Below are 18,412 nucleotides of genomic sequence, written 5' to 3'. Positions count from 1 at the left end.
CAACATCCATTTTTAGAAAGGTCATATGTATTATTTTCTATTATCGTGCATTTTATATTATATTTTGTTTCATCTGAATCTTTTTTAACTTTTTTAATGACTAGTAAACAATGTATACAGCACGTTAGATTAACCACAAAATAATTTAGAAACTATGTGAACATGAAAGAATTCAATGCTGTAAAATGAAATTATAACAGTGACTACAAACAACAAATGTTTATGTTGACTGCTTTTTTAAATAGGCTAATGCATTTCAGCTACTTTTGTCAAGGATGTATTGAAATTGTTAGCTAATCACACAATAACACAAATATTTGATATAACATAATAAATGAGTTTTACCAGTTGACAACAGACATATTAGTCAGATTAACTTGGAAGGCAATCCATTTGTTTATATTTATTTCAATGACTGTTTGAAAAGATGGGTCATTATCACCTGTGTTGCATATGTGTTTTAATAAAATATTTGTCACTTTTTGTTGTCCATTTTCAGACTACTCACAGAGTTACTTAAATTAATGTATGTCCTAGTCATCAGCATGCATTGTACAAAGATTTGACAGAAAAATGAATCATCCGTTTCACAGGACATCAATGTAGTCAGAGCATTACTTCATATTGTAACTGCTAGATGTTACTTTGTCAATATCATTAAGGTAACCAGAGTCACAGATGTTTATGTCAACAAGTGACAAATAAGTGACACTTCAAACAATGATGGAACTAAAGGATCTGTGCATCATGTAATAGACTATTACTTTTTTTCTGTTTACATATTACAGGCCATTTGGTTCATCCAACTGTTCTTCTAATTAGTTCATCCATCTAATTAGTAGGATGTTCAATCAACAAAGCCACAGATCACAAGAGTCTGGCACCAATGAAATGGTTGATTAAGCGTAATTTACACATTTTGCAAAAAGTTTTCAAGTAAATACAGTATGTGATTTTCAAGTGACAAATGCAATGCATCATCAAAGGGCTTTAGTGTATATGGTAGATTGGACATGTAAAATAAATGCAGTACACCTTCTAATCTTTTGGAGCTTCATTTGCTAATCTGTCCAGAGCATCTCCGTCAAAGCGAAGGTAGTGCCAACCTTCACTGGCAGTCAGGTCCTGAGCTCCCTTTGCAACATAGAAGTCTAAAGATGGAGTGTTCCAATCTAAAACTGATAATTGTAGCCTCACACACCGTTTCTCTTTCCCCACCTAAGCAAGGAAAATGGTACATAATACATGAACATAGCAGTCTGGCAAAAACCTTGCATCTCCTTATTTCAACTTATGTTTTTTGTAAATGTAATGAATGCTCTACTTCAGGGGTCTTCAAGGACCCCTTAGTTGAGAGAGAGATGAAGCAGGGACCCCCACAACTTTTTATCAGATTCCATATAGTTTCATTGTTTGACAGCACAATCGTCAGTGTATTTTGGGTTCATGTCAATTTGTGTTTCCATATATTTAACCACTTGTTACGTCAATACTTAATGAATTGACTTTCACTCTGTATTTAGTCTGCTCTTTTTCCCCTCTACACCAAAGCTCTTTGCCGAAGATAGCCGATCTATAAGCTCACAACACCTTGCAGCTTGTAGATCTGCTATTTTTTTGGCTTACGTTCTCAGAATATGGACGCTTCGGGTTTAAGTGGTTAATATAAAAAGGTTTCTAATCATTCAAAGATTTGGAGGACCCCCTGTAGTAACTCTGAGGACCCCCTCGGGGTCCCGGACCCCCTGTTGAAGACCTCTACTTCATCAATCATCATACCATGGTGTGTTGTGCAAAAGTAACAAAAAACGATGATCTACAAGCTCATGATGTGTCATGATGCAACGCATAATGAGCTTGTCATTTAAAAATAATAATTAAGTTAAGGTGGTTAGGTCTGTCATTGGGTTTTATAAATATTTAGCCAATGAATAGTAATAACAAGAGCTGGTGACTCACCTGTGCTACTTTGCTCATTAAACCCTTGCCAATGCCTTTACCTGAACAGAAAAAGTGTACAAAAACTGAACATAAAGTTGAAATTACTTATAATTATTGACATGTTATTTATTAGAATGTGAGATAAACTGTCAACCACAAAACTATGATGAGAAAACTCCTAAAATGACTTTTTACCTCGGAATTCAGGCATCACATAGAGGTCTTCCATGTACACAGACGGTCCCTTCCATGTACTGTAAGTGTAAAAGTAAAGGGCATACCCCACGACTGTGTGTCCTATATGTCATAAAGAGACAATCAAACGTCAGCAGGGATTAAGGCAAATGTTTGGTTGGAGAGACTCAAATTAACAATTTGACAGACTGATATGGGGGTTGATGACTTTTCTTTAAGGCAGGGGTTCTTAAACTTTTTTCTAGCACGACCCCATATTATGAGGGATTTTTTTGGACGACCCCATGAAAGCATCCCAACGATCGGAAACTCTGCGAGGGTACAGAATACAGATGGCTCTAAGGTATATGAGGGAAAGATGTGGTCTGCCAGCTGCCACTTCCTTGTGACTAAACATAAAGGTCTGTCCCACTGAAACTTGCAAACATCTCCATGGCATGTACTGATGAAAGGGGTAGACTTGAACTCTGATAAAAAAAAAATACATCTATTTGGTCCAGATTCCAGAATCACATTTTACCTTCTTTAGACTTGAGGTCCTCAGGTACTTCGGCGACAAGGCATTCAAAGAAGGGATTTGGGCCAAACCCATCACGCTCCAATTCTACGGTATAGCAAAAAGACAATCACATTAATTAGCTTCCTCTTTAAAAACTCCAACATGATTCCCACAGAACATAACCCACACAAACAACCAATAATTAATAAAATCAAATTAATATACCCCAGCTACCAAATTCCAAAGTTCTGTAGCCATAACAGTGCAATACATAAATGGTGCAGTTATAAAATCCCTTTAAACAAATCGCGTTATATTATGCATTACACTACAGTATCTGGATGAGGTGGCAGGCCTTTTGCAGTGGTGCCAGGAAAACCACCTCCATCCAAAGTCTCTTTGGAAGTGTCATTATCAGTCAGTCAGTCTGATGATCACCACTCTGGTCCCAAACAATAGTCTATATATCTAAACATCTACTGACTGCCTGGATTGTCAAAAGGATTCCCTGACCTGTTCACCTTCATGAACCTCATAATATGGCCCTTGTTGATTTTGGTGACATCTAGTGCCACCATTCGGCCACGATTTCCAAATGTACATGAAATATGTTAAGTCTACTATATGGGCAGATTGCCATGAAACATGGCCTTTCCTTTAGTGCCACCTTTAGGCCAAAGTTTTTAATTGCTTTGATACAAGTCATCTGAAAATCGAATGGGCAAGTTGACCTTGAATGAGTGACCACACCAGGTAACACTAACAGCAAAATACTGAATAACTGATTGACCTATTTTATTGAAGCTTTCTGAAGTTGAGAGTCAAACATGAATTAATTGGAAAGATACAGGGTAGGTGGGCTCTAGGGAGGGAGGGACATGTGGGCATGCACCTTGTTGAAATATTAGCTATTTTGTCCAAACCGTTAAAAAATAAAATATTGAAAAATGGTCTTAAATAAATCTAAAGACATGATGTGAACATGCATTTACATCATTATCAGACTTCATTCTTATTGTAAATATCCAATTAAAAGCCGAGGTGTCCAGTCCACTCTTCCTTGGTGCCCATGCAGACTGTCCACATATCCCGTTACCATTGGAAATGCCTAAAATAGTTAGCCCTACTCCAGGAGTCCAGCATTGTTGACTGATTCTAGGCTGACTCGGTGTTAAATTCTCGTCAAACACATGGCATCTCTACTCTATCTTAACCTAAATGAATGCAAATCATTGGACCACCGTGAGTGAGTAGTTCAGTCATATTCGATTCCCCGTCTGCACATGCTCTTCTTTTTGTCCTGTGTTTTAGTTCTAAACGTGGAGGATCTGTGATCGTTCGTGGTCGCAAAATATAGATAGACATTACCTTTATAAGATATCTTCACTTGATCGGGCATTTTTTCATATACAGCCAACTCCTGCAACAAACATTAACATTTTAAAAGTGGAACGATTCGAAACAAGTGAACATTCTGCATGGTTTACGTAGGCTTGCCTTACCATTATCATCCTTTCTATATGCTTGCAGTCATCTTTTCTTGCAGCACGTACTTTGCAATTCATATTTAGTCTCTACAATGTTGATTTTCCCACAATATCGCCAGTCGTCGCACGCAGACAGCTTATATCAACCATAGACTGTAGAAAGATATTATGAACACAACTCAAAGGTTACACACTCGTTGATTACCTTAACTTCCGGTGGAATTTTTCAAAATATGGGTTCCCATGGCAAATTTTAGCCTAATACATTCAGCCTAGTTTTGCTCATAGCGTTATAATAAGTGGTTTTGCTTCCTCTAGTCTAATTCACTGGTACCCAGGCACTGGGTCGGGACCCATTTTTATGGGTCCCTAAATTTGTTTCCTACATTTTTTATTTATGTATACTGTATTTCAGAAACCTTTTAAAAACATTCCCCAAAAAGCTGAAAATGTTCATGCATAAAAAAAATAAAAAATAAAATGATTTTAAAAGTTCTAAAATTCCATAAAGTAGTGAAAATAGCTGATCTACAAGCTCACAATGAAGCGCGAAGCATCGTGTTGTGAGCTTGTAGATCTGCTGTTTTCACTAGTTTGGGTCCCAGGCAAACAATTTTCTCTTTTGGTTCTCGACCTGAAAAGTTTTGAAACCACTGCTCTAGTTCACCTTTTCTTTTCACTTTTAAAAGAAGCCACAGATCCTTGAATTAAACACAATTTCAGAGAATCAATACAAACGGTTATTATGCCAAATTAACTTAAAACGTATGTTCACACAGAGATCCTTACAAAATCGGATTTATTTTGGAGTAAAAAAAAAAAAGAACAAAATCAGTTAGAATATCACTTGAACCATTACAAATGCCACAGATTAAACCTCCCCAGTTTGCATTGGGCATGAACATATATGTACAATATATCTGGATAACATCCATGCTTCCTCAGTCATATTTGCTTTTCAGAAAGTTTATGTGAGCAGCTCCAGTTCTCTGTGGCGTCCATTCTGGACACTGGGCTGTCTCAATGTGGGGACTGGGTGCTGGCTCCAGGAGATTCTGAGCGCTCCATCTTCATTCCTGCTTCTAACGAAGATATGGAGGTGGGAAGCATGGAGCTCTTATTCTCCAGAGACGAGGAGGCGGAAGTGGGCAGAGACACCACGATGTACTTCTGGAGAGGCCGGGACCCCCCTCCCGGCTCCAGCTTTACCAGTGGTTGCAAGGTGGAAGTGGCACTTGGAACAGTGCTTGTGACTGAGGAGGCTGACTGGGAGGAGCTGAGGGTGATAACCTGAGAGAATAAAATAAAACAGATATTAAACCATGTTCTAAGACTAAGAGCTTTTAATTGTTGCTGATTTTATAGAAGGCCTCTCCCTATGCAACCGTCTGTATAATTGTTTTTTTCATAGGACCACACAGTTATTAAAATGGCACGAGTTTGACGAGTTTTTTTTTTACGCTGGATAGCGCTGTTCGCTAGCCTATGGGTCACCAAATATTTTCTGATTTTGGGGTACGTCGCCCGATGACGTAACCGGAACCAAAACAGCCTTTCCCTTTTTCCTCGTAATGAAATCCTCGTAATGATTATGTATTGGCCACAATTTTTGCCATCTCCATTACACCCAGTGGTGGTGGTGAGTCTGGTGACCATTTCCTTGAGTATGGCTGCAGCTCAAATTACCTGCTGAGTTGAGGCAGCTCCTGCACTCGTTGCCATGACGATGTATTTTGTTGCCGGGGGAGAAGGTTGAGATGGTGTCCCTGGGCGTGGGGACATGTAGGTGAGGGAGGTGGGAACTTTAATGATGCTGGGAGTGCGAGGCCCTGAAGATCCACTCAACCCACTCTGTGAGACTGTGAGAGTGGGACGAGGCTGGGAAAAACACACAGAAATGTTTTACCTTGTGGCTGAGTTCAGGTGAACAGCAGTTTACAGCAGTGTGCCATTAATGAGACAACTGTACGGATATTGGATATCCAAGACCACAGAGTTACATTTACAATGAGTTACAGTATTCCCACACTGTGACAATGTTAATAATAATAATACTACACTTTATTTGTATAGCACCTTTCATGACATGAAATGCAGCTCAAAGTGCTTTACAGAGCTTAACAGAAAAAGTACAAATAAAGCAGAAAGGGAAAGTAAAAACATAAAACAACATTAAAAACATTAAAACGTAACCATAAGAGCGAAACATTTTTAAGACATGAATAACAGTACAGTCAGAGATTTAAAACCAAATAAAAGCAAGAGTGAAGAAATAGGTTAACAAACCTTTTTCTTTCCTGAAGCTTTGAGGGATTCAAGTACCTGTGTGATTGTTAAGGTGGTTCTATTGACTTGGTGAGCTTGTAATGCGGCTTGGGTCCTGGCCTTCACCACGTGGGAACAAAGCATGGGTCCTAGGTAACCGTAGTCGGCCCGGTACTGCTCCACAATATCCGGTAAAGGTCGGGTTTTGGCAATAACACTGGCACAATGTTTCTTGAGGGGAAAGAAAAAGAACCAGTATTGTTTGTTTCTTTACCAATTCATACAAATAACATCAATCTTTAAAGTCGTGAAACTTTTAGTTTTACCAATAAGAGGCTTTGAACGTGGTCAGCTCCTATCTTATCAATATTAGACACCACTGGTCCTTCCATCACTGCTTTGATGCGAGCACCCTCTACAGCAAGCCGGGGAAGAATCAATGTCTTAATCACCTACAGAAGATGAAGCCAGATGTTAATGACAACGCAAGAGAAAGAAAAGAAAGAAAAAAAAAAGAGAAAAAAATATCTCTAAATAAGAATCAAACTCACATCATATCCAAGTTCAGAAAGTCCTGCTATGCAGCCGTAGCGTGTTGTCCACTGGGTTTTTTCATCCAACCAACTCTGAGGGTGAACAGCAACAGGTAGTTAGAGAACAGTAGAACAGGGGTGATAAGACATCCATCTCCACCACTATGTCAATATTTATTTTCTATATTTTCTTTATTTTACAACTAATCACTCCATATAATAGCAATGCCATTTTACCCACTTGCCCTTCAAAGATGCCCCAAATACAAGCTTGTTTGTAAAAACTGGTGCACTATTATAACTATAGTATGCTTAGTCTGTACCGTCCATAACATGTAGAGAAAGATCACATACCTTAGTAAAGGTCTTGGTAATGCGCGACTGGATGTTGTTGGTCGTGGTACTGAAGGTTTTACAACTTTGGGCCATGAGGCGTGCAGCAAAGTCCCTTAGTGCCCAGTGATTGTCAACATCAGGCCTCAAGCACAGCTGCTTACTCACAATACACGTCACCACAGCTGGAATCAACTCATGTAACTACACAAGTCATAGAGGGGGAGGAAAAAACACGGTATTGTTGAAACCTTTCTTTTTTTTTTTTCCCCCAGTGTAAAGAGTCGTGAATTTTGTGTTGTTGCGTCAAATGCTTACATATTTCTCCAGGTACAGTGTGGGGTTGTCCATTAGAGCTTTGACCATTCTCATTAGGTAAATCAGCAGCGCCAGATTGTTTTGCACCACATTTACACGCACCTTAGAAAAGAGAATTAAGTAAATATCTTCAACAGTAAGACACCTGGGTACTGTTATCAATGTGTTACACAGATTTTTAAGGGATTGGAATAGATGCTTACCCCTTCAGAGATGAATGTGCTGAACCGTGGTAACATCTGATACAGACCAGGATCTGTGGCGATACTCTGCAAAGCCTCCTGAGCAAGAAAAAAGAAAACACACTGTTTACTCTTTTGACATAATGTGTAATACTTCAAAGTAAGGGGGCAATATGAACCTTTTCAGGGTTGGCCAAGCCAATTTGTAACTGTACACAACAAATATGATAACAGTAATTATATTATATCGATTATTTTTAATGCTGCATTCACACTAGCAGCGACAAAACGACTACAAGTAATTTTTTCAATGTAAGCCAGCGACATGAAGATACAAACTGAGGCCGGAAACGTGTCAGATGCTTGACGATCTACAAAAGCTACATAAAAAAGGTTGATGCCATCAACATGATGAGCAATATGGTCGTTGTTGACAACTTGCCGACAGCGTAGCCGAACCAATTTTTGACACTGCTAGCGCAAACACAGCATAAGGCTTAATTTATACTTTGTTTTGTCACGTGACAAGCTATAATTAAGCCTCATGGACCCTATAATGTATTTGGGAGGCACAACTTACAGCCCTTTTGGCTTCACATGAGCCAACACAGGCCTCTGTGATTTCCTTGTAGTAGAGCTGCTGTTCCACAGAAAGTTCATGAGTACTGCGTGGCTTCATCCTCATCTTGTCTTTTCCTGAAAGATAAAGAGATTCAGATTCAGATTCACTTTATTAGTCAGAGATTAGAGGATTTGGAAATTACTCATTTGTGGTCCATTACAATGTACTCATTAGGGCTGTCACGATTATGACATTTTACATGACGATTAATTGTCACTCAAATAATTGCGATTAACGATTTAATTGTGTCGTTGACAATTACATTTCTGTTTGGCTTTTAGGCTTTTAGTTGCACATGGCAGATATGACACATAACCTAAATATACAAATAAATTACTGACATATTTGACAACTTTACACTTTAAAAAGAACATTGATAGTGGAAATAGCAGATCTACAAGCTCACAACGTGTCGCATCGCGGCGTGTTGTGAGCTTGTAGATCTGCTATTTCCACTATTTTTCAAATGTTTGAACATATAATAAACACTTTTCAACATGTAAACGATTATGACGATTATCCCCAAATAATTGCGATTATGTCAAATAATTGCGATTATGTCAAATAATTGCGATTAGACGATTATGTAATGATTGTGACAGCCCTAGTACTCATATACACATAAAATATAAGATGCTTACCTTTGCCATCTGCAGAGGTTGCCCCCTGTCCTTTGTTTTGAATGGCTCCTTCCTCCTCCTGACCTGGCTTGGCAACCTTCAGGGGTTCTGTAGACTCAGCCTTTTGCTGCTCTTTTGGTGCTACACATGGAGTAATTGAGAGTATTTATATGTTATATGTTTCTTAATAGAAGCATGTTTGATTTTGCGTTAACATTTCACTGTGCTTTCCTGAGAGGTCAAAATACAAAGCAGGCTGAACTCTCACCTGGAGGTGGGTTTTCTGGTATAGCAGGCTGCACACCCTCAATACTTAACCAATGTGCTGCAGATGAAAACAGAATAAATTGGAAGTTTTAGTTCAGACTAAACACATTAAAAAAGCAGAAAAAGGATGGAATATAACTGATGACATGCAATATTATTTATTGTATTACCTTTAAGAGAAACGTCTAGTGGAACTCTGGGGAGGGGCGTGTTGATGATGTCACTGAGGTCAACTTCCTTTTCCTCATAGAAGTGAAGCTCCCTTCCACCACCACTTGCAAAGCGAAAGGGAATGAACTCCTGCGACTGGAACCCATAAAGGGGCTATAGAAATAGTTAAGAGTTAATAGAATACGTCACTTATTTGGGAGCTGGAAAAAACCCATCACTTAATTATTTAATAAACAAAGGCCAGGAAATAAAAGTATTTTATTTTTGCAATATTAAAATACTATTATTGGTAGTGCTGTCCTGGCTTTTGTTTATTGTGAATTTTCGGAGGATTCAGCACCTAGTTTATAACTTATTATATACGTAGAGTACACGGCACCTTTCTTTTCTCATGTGCACTTATTTTCAATAAATGACATCCATGAAGTACAATAAATCGCAGTTAGCGCAAATCAAACGTATTTAATTTGCAACATCACTCACCTCCACATTTCTCAGCTTGAGAGCATTGTCAACGTCATTGGTTGTCAGTTTACGTCTCTTCCCATGGTGCATAAACTTCAGAGCATCCTGTAGACACGGAGAAAATAAAAAATAACATTTTCTCGAGATGGTATTGCTTACCATTTTGTCAACGAATGCACCCAAAATTCTAAGCAGATTCACAAACATTACCTGCCAGAATCCACTGACCCTTACCTGAAATATTTCCTTTATTCTGAAGCTGGCCTCTTCACTTAGGGCTGCACAGCTTTCCTCCTGCATCTGCCCCACTCCTACAGACTCAGCAATTGCCTTCATGGATTCTGTAGGCAGGGCTACGGAGCACTTATTCTGCCGCCGCTCCTCTGCCATGGCTGTTGAAACACAATCCAATGAACACCAAAGGCCAGGTCCCTCCCAAATTACAATATCACATACACATGATACTTGCAGTTATGCTACTTTATTAGAATTTAGACCTTATTAAAGCCCCTTTTCGACTGCAGTTTTAGCACAGTGTTTCTTAGAAACACTGTGCTTAAGCCCATTTAACTTGGGTGAGAAGATCAATATACATTTGGACACAGTTCATTTAAACTAGGTGGCTACCAGGCTGACTACCTAGGCTATATTAGCCTGCTCAGTAGCAACTCAACAATACCTTTCTTAAATACTCTTCCCCTATGAGCCACAACTCACATTTGTATCTGTATTGTATTTGTAACATCTAAAAATCATCTCTGTAATTATACATTTTTACCATAATCTTGTATTATTGTATTGTATATTTATTATCTTTTCCTGTTGTTATAATTATTATTTTGTATTTTTTATTTTATTTGAGAAGCACATCGTTGCTATGCATTGGGTGACGCTATATTAACCTTTAGTTACTGTTATATTACTGTATGTAATCTTACATACAGTCATTACAGACGAGCTATGTAAACAGCAGTCTCATTCAATGCTGATTTTTGCATGCATGCAGTCCATGTTTACGTTGCATTTTGGTTTATAATTATATTAAACCAAAAGCAATGTCAGGACCGCACTCATCACTTAATTACTTCATAATATTACAGCACTGGTTTTCAACCAGTGGTCTGGGGACCAAATACGGGTCCTCCATTTGGTCACATTTTACGCTCTCAAGAGTTAAATTATTGTTGAACATCTGCAGTTAACAAGAGGTCTACACAATTAGAGAATCTAGAATTGTTAATTTGATTCAAGTCTGCCTGTTATGATGTGTTATCTCTCCTAAGCTATGGCACCAATATCAATACAGCATGGAATTGTGGACAAAATGTTATCAAATGATAACAAAATATAAGTTTGGGGTCTGAGAGGAGCCTAAATCTCATCAAATCATTTATGGTGGTCCGTGACTCAAATGCCAAATAAACAATGGCCCTGGATATGAAAAGGGTTGAAAACTACTGTATTATAAGATTGTTATTCAAAGCATACTACTTTCCACTGGTGTGTAGCTGCTAGCCAGTTAGCTTGGTGGTGGTTACTACATTAGCTCGCAAAGCTAATAACTTAGCCAATGTTATTGTTCTTACCTGTGTGCACGTTGATCTGCCACTATAATATTTCCGGGTTTTCGCAGGAAATTATATACTAAAATCGCCCACTGTTAGGAATATTTTTTCGAGCTAATTTATCGAGGTAGATATCCATTTCTAGATTTAATTATTCCATGAATCGCAGCTCCGACCTCTTTTTTTGAAATATCGCCATTTTGATTCACGCTGGGCTACGGGGCTACGTCACGCGAGAGCGTTGTTAAGGTCCTAACAGATAAAAGGTAAAAAGTAAAATAAAAATAATACGATTTACAGAGTTACTATTTTACATTGAAATAAATGAAGAACAACATTTTTTACGGGATTCAATTAAATTAATTCATTAACTTAATGTCGTGAAAGACCCTCCTTAATAGTTCTCTCTTGCTGTGATTTTACACAATTTGCAGTGCCAGTGTCACCCCTGTACATGGAAGGTCCTGACTCCTGTAGGATTTTCACATTGTTTGTTTTATCAATTTATCAATTAAAAACACATAATAAATGGCACAAAAAGGTTCTTACAGCGTTAGTGTTAGGATAATAGATATGTAGAAACACAATTATTATCGTATGAAAGCTAAATCAATCAGATTTTATATTTTTGCCCCAGTGGGGGGAAAGGTGTTCTTATAATTTTATAAGCAACACTAATGTATATGTATACTACTTGATTGGAAATAATTGTAATACTATTTGCTGTCAAATAACTACTTTCGTGATAGAAAAAGTCCACAATTCTACGGCGGAACTATCTTTGTGTTTCAGTTCCACGTCGGTGCCATATTAATGTAACAACAGAAGGAAACTCATGCACTGCAAGGACGACCTTTCTACTTTCTTGATCAGCAATGTATCGAAGATTGATTTATTCTGTTTATAGAGCTCGAAATCGAGCAGTTGAGGCGTGTGTGATAACAACAAAATGCGACATACCTGCACTGACTGTTTCCAGGTAGGATACTTGATTGTTGGCTAGAAATTCAATTCAAATGAGCTTTATTGGCATGAGAAAACATACGTAATATTGCCAAAGCAAGTGTTATAATTTAATAAAAACAGTTGAAAATGGGGAACATAATATACACTTGGAGGGGGTACAGCATTGTGAAAACAGAGCTATGTCACATTTCGTCGTTATATATACACAGGGTATAATGCTTTTTGAAACGGCATTCTTTTTTCTCAAAATGATTTTAAATAGTATACATAAAAGCCTCAGATTTAAAATGCCTTTAAAGGTAGCAGCTCTGTTTATACTGTATGTGCAGTTGGTCTAAAGGTCACACAATGGTTTGTACTAGTCCTGGTTGTATTCCATTCTCTAGCCTTCTTTTATTCAACAGTTAACAAATCTTGCTGCTGTGTTTGCACATTTTTGTATTTCTCCCAGTATGAGCTAGCATTGAATGTAATAACATGCAGGTTCTCATTCAGCACACCACATGAAATGAAATCATTCCTTTTAGAGACATTTAGACATACTTCCCAGAAGGTAGGACATACACTTGCGCTTATTACTGTAGTGTATGTCCTCTTGTGTGTGTATGTAATGTTAGATCCTTCCACTGGGTTCATTATGCCTTTGAACTTGAAGAGACCATGCCACAGTCAGTTGGATTGTTGTGTTAACATGCTTAAGAAGTGCTCTGCTATTCTCAGTAATTCAATATTAGCAAACCGTATTAACCATTAGCTCTTCTTTGTACCTTTTTAAACAGGGTTGTTAATGGAGGTGTCAAGGCCCTTAGCACGAGTCCAGTCAGCTACTGTGACAAGAAAGATTCTCTCCCTCCCAAGCAAGATGGAAAATCATCTATGGAAGTCACAGAGATGTCCCAACAAGTGGCGGCGGCCGGAGCGGAATCATCTACAGAAGTCACAGAGATGTCCCAACAAGTGGCGGCGGTCGGAGCGGGTAACTCTGAGGCAGTTCAGCAGATGGATGATACTGGCAATTGCAAACTGGAAGAACAAAAGTCAAACGAATCTACAAGTGAGCAAAGTCTTGAGGTTAGGCTAGAAGAGGGCAAAGAAGGGGAGGGTATGATGGAGGTTGGAGTGGTTCAGGCAGAAGCAGATAGTAACATACAACAGATGGGTATTATTAGCCCACCGGAAGTACAAGAGTCAAAAGAATCTACGAGTGAGGAAAGGCTTGAGGTTGGGCTAGAAGAGGGCAAGGAAGGGGAGGGTATGATGGAGGTTGGAGTGGTTCAGGCAGAGGCAGATGGTAGCATACAACACATGGATGATATGGGCACACCGGAAGTACAAAAGTCAAACGAATCTTCAAGTGAGGAAAGGCTTGAGGTTATTGAGGTTAGGCTAGAAGAGAACAAAGAAGGGGAGGTTATGGCGGAGGTTGGAGTGATCCCGGCAGAGGCAGATAATACCATACAACATATGGATGATATTAGCATGCCGGAAGTACAAAAGTCCAAAGAAAATACAAGTGAGGAAAAGCTTGATGTTAGGCTGGAAGAGGACACAGCAGTGTTGGGTATGGTAGAGCTAAAGAACACAGAGAAAAAGAGTGGCTCATCAAAGAGCAGCAAAGAGAGTCTGCTGGATCTCCTGGGGGCCATGAAGGTGGACGTCACTAGCAAGAGGAAGTTTAAAAGCACGAAAGTCCCTCAAAGTTCCACAGCCACCCCCAAGCCCAAGCCAGCAGCTTTGGAGAGCACAGAAAGCATGTTCCAGAAGGCCACAGAGGAGGCATCGGTCCAGAGGTGAGACAGTAGTTCTGTGTTAAACAAACTCATTATAAACTAGCTTGGGAGGATGCATCTGGTGCAAATCATGCCATACGTTCTTTAGTGGTGGGCGATATGGAAAAATACAATATCACGATATTTTCCCAAGCTGTATCACGATGTTATCACAATTCTTTTTCACGTTGGTTTTTATGGTTATTTTTCAAGTTACTTGACAAAAACTAGACTCTGGGTTCCTTTTGGGAGGTCTAAATTGAACTTTACAAGTATGTAACTCTGACAGTGTACAAATGAAACCAAATGGACCCTTACGGGTCCATTTGGTTTCATTTGTATACTGTCAGAGTTAAGGGGACCTTGACATTTTAAAGTTTGAGAACTACTGATTTAGACCAAAATGCAGGTTTAAATTGAATTCGGCAATGAATCCCTGTATTAACGATTAAACAGGAATTTTCCTCAAGGCTCCCTCAAATGTATCACGATATATACGATACCTCTGAATAGGCGTATCATGGAGACATTGTATCGTCTCAACGATAATTATCACCATATCGCCCACCCCTAACGTTCTTACAAAGTGTAATGATAACATTTTCCATTGTCAGTGAGACGCTAAATCCTGAGCTGGTTGCTGCTGCCACTGCCGCTGCCGCCACTCTACCGAACCGAAGCCAGGCCGAATCTGAGCTCCTCAGACAACTGAGGAGACACGAGGCAGTTGCTGAGGCCCAGAAGAAAGGCGAAGTTCAAAACCTAGGGTATGTATTGTATACTGTCCCCGCACTGTAGAACATTAATGTTGTTATAGTTGTATTTACATTAAAGAGCATTGTTGTTTGCAATCAATGTTCATAGAAAATGACTACTAAGACAATTTGTTGGAGTTTCATTTTAATCTGTTATTGAAAGAATCAGACAAATATAAACAGATACAGTTTACATTTATGATAATTAAAACCAATGAGTTTTTGTACACTTTTTAATGCTGCAAAATTGCTTCGGTCCCAAACCCTCATATTGGCAAGGTCTTATGGCTGAGTGAATTCAAATATTCAGTGAAATGGAAAACACAAATACCAGTTCAGTGAAATGGAAAACACAAATCCCAGTTCCTACTGTATGTCCCAAATAATGACTATCAATGTTTCACAGTGTAATCATTGCTGACATGAAAGTGGGAAAAGGCCCAAACAGACAGCATGCTCGGCCAGCTAATCAGATCCAATTTGACGATGATGGGCGGGGGTACGTGGATGACAGAGGCATCACATCTGAGCTGAATGCTGGTGTCCGGAGAAGGCAAGTATTTTTCATATTTGTGTCCATGCTTGTTTGAGATGTACAGTGGACTTGATGTCTAATGCCCCTGCTTTATTGATAGGAGGACCCTGTTTTCAGGGAAAAGACTTGGCATCTTTTCTCCCACTTTAGACAAAGAAGCTGAGACTGCAGTAGGTAAGGAATGGATATACAGTACTACTGCATTGTACCCACTTTTAGCCACATAGATGTCAAAATCTGTAATGTATTTTGTCTAACCATTTAAATCTTGGCATCAATATGCCATTTGCGTTATATTGATGAAACACCAAGACAATCATTTTCTCTGTGTTGTATTCACCAGCTTTTTGCTGCCAGATTGTATTCAAACACCTGATGATGATGATAACATTTATTTTCAGTAGAATGAAGCTCAATTTATACTTACTGTTTCTTTTTAACCGATAGTTTAGAAAAAGGATGGTTTTCGATATATGTTGTCGACATAACACTGTTGTCATGTTTTCAGCGAGGCCAACCCTTTGGGACATTGACTTCACTAATCAGATAGTAATGTCAACCAACCAAGCACCCCGCAATGCCTTAGAAGAAATGGTTCAGTGGACCAAAGAAGGAAAACTGTGGGAGTATCCAATCAACAATGAAGCTGGTAGGTCATTGTTGCATGCTAGAATAACACACAAGGAATGGAAAGCCAAACCTTAATTTGTCTTAAGGCAAACTACAATACACTGTCTGGTATTATACTTCCTTACAATGCTGCTGTCACTCTTCCTCAGGCCTGGAAGAGGAAATAAGTGTCCCGTTCCATGAGCACATTTTCCTGGAGAAACACCTGAAGGAAGGCTTTCCCCAACAAGGACCGGTGCGCCACTTCATGGAGCTGGTGGTGGCTGGTCTGGCCAGAAATGCTCATCTGACAGTCCAACAGAAGAAGGATCACATTTCATGGTTCAGAGACTACTTCCACCAAAAAGAGGATGTCCTAAAGGAGGCTGATGTTTACCTCAACTGACCTGGGTTACTTAAGATAAGATCTCAAGAACCAAGTGTTGGCTTTTAGACACACAAGAACAGGGCCTGGTTTCCTGAATGTATCTTTGCTCTAAGTTCATCTTTGTCCACTGAGGGCAATGTAAAGGTAAAGGATGCTTATCACACCATGGTTCAAGATTTCTTGACATTTCCAGCCAGGAGACCCATTCGAGATGGTCATAGCCACATTCTATCGCTGAACAGTTTACATACTACTGTTTAGAGATCAGGGTACTGAAAGTTAGGTAATTGGAAGTCCCTTTGCATTAAAGAATAACAATGGAATTATCTACCATATCTTCGCTGTTTAAACTTAAATTGTGATAGCCATGCTGCTACTCATGTGTCCACCCACGGAACTTGTTTGAGGAAAATTGAACTTCACTCAAAAGAACAATTTAAGATTAGTGTAAACATTTACATACATGAAGACAGACCCGATCCCAAGTTGGCCATAAGTGTTAACACCTTTGTAAACAATCATAAAGTCATATATTATTTTCTAGGAGCATTTCTTAACCACTTAAACCCTGGCGCCCATATTTTGGACTGTCATTATAGGCATTTCCTTTTTTCTTTTTGTTGACAGCTCACACAATGTGTCATGTAACGTTATGTGGTGCTTTGTGAGCTTGTATATTATTTTGAAAAACATGACATGTCATTACAGGTGTTTGTAAAAATGAGGGTTAAGTGGTTAATTCTACTGCGAGCAGTGAGGTAAGAATATGTATTTGTTAAACCGATAGGATGTTTGGTAAGGAAATTACCCACTTTATTCAACAGATATGCAGTAGGGAACACACTGAATAACAACATTGAAAAATAAATATATTTGTTCTCAAAATGTTTTTGCTGAGCTGACTTTCTAAATGGGGTGGGGGGGGTCTGAAATCACAACATGGGCTATTATTAGTTGTATGAGATTGTGTCCATGTCCCTATTTAAACCTGCCTCATGTTATGGTATATTTTACAAAAACAGGATAGTGGGGATGCTTTGTAGAGTGGCAGAGCTGGCTTTTACACTTAGCAAGGTGAAGTGCGTGAAAACACTTATTGTATAATTCTTGTGTCAGAGTTCATATAAACAGTTTTAGTTCCCTGTTCTGATATTATGATTGATGGTGGTTTTCCACAAGCCAATAATGAGGTCACACTAATGTCCACTCCTCATGCCAAATTGTAGTAAAACATTAATCCACAATGGTGCTGTGTTTAGCTTGAACCTCCTACATTTTCAGGAAGAGTGGTTTAGGGGTGAAAAAGAACACTATACAGATCCTATTTGATTACACACTTGCTCTAAAAACACACTTAGAAATCTATTGTATGAGAAGTCGTGGAAACAGAGCTGGCTACACGTCAGTGGAAAGTAGCCAACTTCCTGAGGGCATTCCTCAACCCTGAACCTGTTGATCGCTTGCTAGGCTTTTACCCATTCATGTTTGGAATGCTAGGCTGTATATACAGTAGCTGTGTGAGACAGGAAATGGACAGAGAGTAGGGGAGTGACATGCAGCAAATGGTCCGGCCAGCACAGGAATCAAACCGAGAACTCGCTGTCAGGCATTATTAGAGCCTGTGTGTTGCGGCACGCACACTAACCACTTGGCCAAGGGATCCCCGCAATGAATCTGTGTTTTAACTGTATATTTCAATCCTTCTCTAACCTGAGTTTCCTTAACAGATTCTCAGAAATGCAGATGGGTTGCTCTGATGTAAATATTCCACAAGATGGCAGCAATATTGAATTACTGGTGTTATGGAGCCTATTAGTTGCTTGAAAACAAATCAGAAGATTAATAATGTTTGAAAACATGTCAGTTATATGTGGCATCATCAATATTGCTTGCTGACTGCAAGCAATGGAAAAACTTGGGTCTATAG

The 18,412-nt window shown here is 39.0% G+C and overlaps 3 protein-coding genes across 3 annotated transcripts; 1 reads left to right on the top strand and 2 right to left on the bottom strand.

The window, feature by feature from the left end:
- Positions 1-460: 460 nt before the first annotated feature.
- On the bottom strand, positions 461-4,290 carry LOC308304012 (thialysine N-epsilon-acetyltransferase-like). Its single transcript, XM_080748566.1, has 6 exons — positions 4,138-4,290; positions 4,004-4,055; positions 2,657-2,740; positions 2,137-2,238; positions 1,960-2,000; positions 461-1,218 (listed from the first exon to the last, which is right to left on the bottom strand). Exons 1-6 carry the CDS (start codon positions 4,198-4,200, stop codon positions 1,039-1,041), a joined length of 522 nt encoding a protein of 173 aa, XP_080604692.1. The 5' UTR covers positions 4,201-4,290; the 3' UTR covers positions 461-1,038.
- Positions 4,291-4,980: 690 nt separating this feature from the next.
- On the bottom strand, positions 4,981-11,633 carry taf6 (TAF6 RNA polymerase II, TATA box binding protein (TBP)-associated factor). Its single transcript, XM_080748404.1, has 15 exons — positions 11,485-11,633; positions 10,133-10,290; positions 9,917-10,003; positions 9,433-9,586; positions 9,264-9,320; positions 9,017-9,136; positions 8,334-8,449; positions 7,775-7,852; positions 7,572-7,673; positions 7,275-7,457; positions 6,939-7,013; positions 6,714-6,839; positions 6,445-6,618; positions 5,809-6,000; positions 4,981-5,412 (listed from the first exon to the last, which is right to left on the bottom strand). The coding sequence occupies exons 2-15, from the start codon at positions 10,286-10,288 to the stop codon at positions 5,143-5,145; spliced, it is 1,890 nt and encodes a 629-aa protein (XP_080604530.1). The 5' UTR covers positions 10,289-10,290; positions 11,485-11,633; the 3' UTR covers positions 4,981-5,142.
- A 680-nt stretch (positions 11,634-12,313) lies between these two features.
- Positions 12,314-16,503, top strand: LOC308304745 (uncharacterized protein; the record flags this gene model as incomplete). The annotated part of the gene is made up of 7 exons (XM_080749375.1): positions 12,314-12,442; positions 13,209-14,219; positions 14,813-14,965; positions 15,360-15,506; positions 15,589-15,662; positions 15,997-16,137; positions 16,268-16,503. The coding sequence occupies exons 1-7, from the start codon at positions 12,339-12,341 to the stop codon at positions 16,501-16,503; spliced, it is 1,866 nt and encodes a 621-aa protein (XP_080605501.1). The 5' UTR covers positions 12,314-12,338.
- Positions 16,504-18,412: the final 1,909 nt, after the last annotated feature.

This window comes from Nannobrachium achirus, assembly GCF_963921795.1.
Source record: "Nannobrachium achirus genome assembly, chromosome: 19".
Taxonomy (NCBI): Eukaryota; Metazoa; Chordata; class Actinopteri; order Myctophiformes; family Myctophidae; genus Nannobrachium; species Nannobrachium achirus.
Note: the sequence above shows the minus strand (reverse complement) of the source record. Positions and strands in the feature narration are given on the sequence as shown.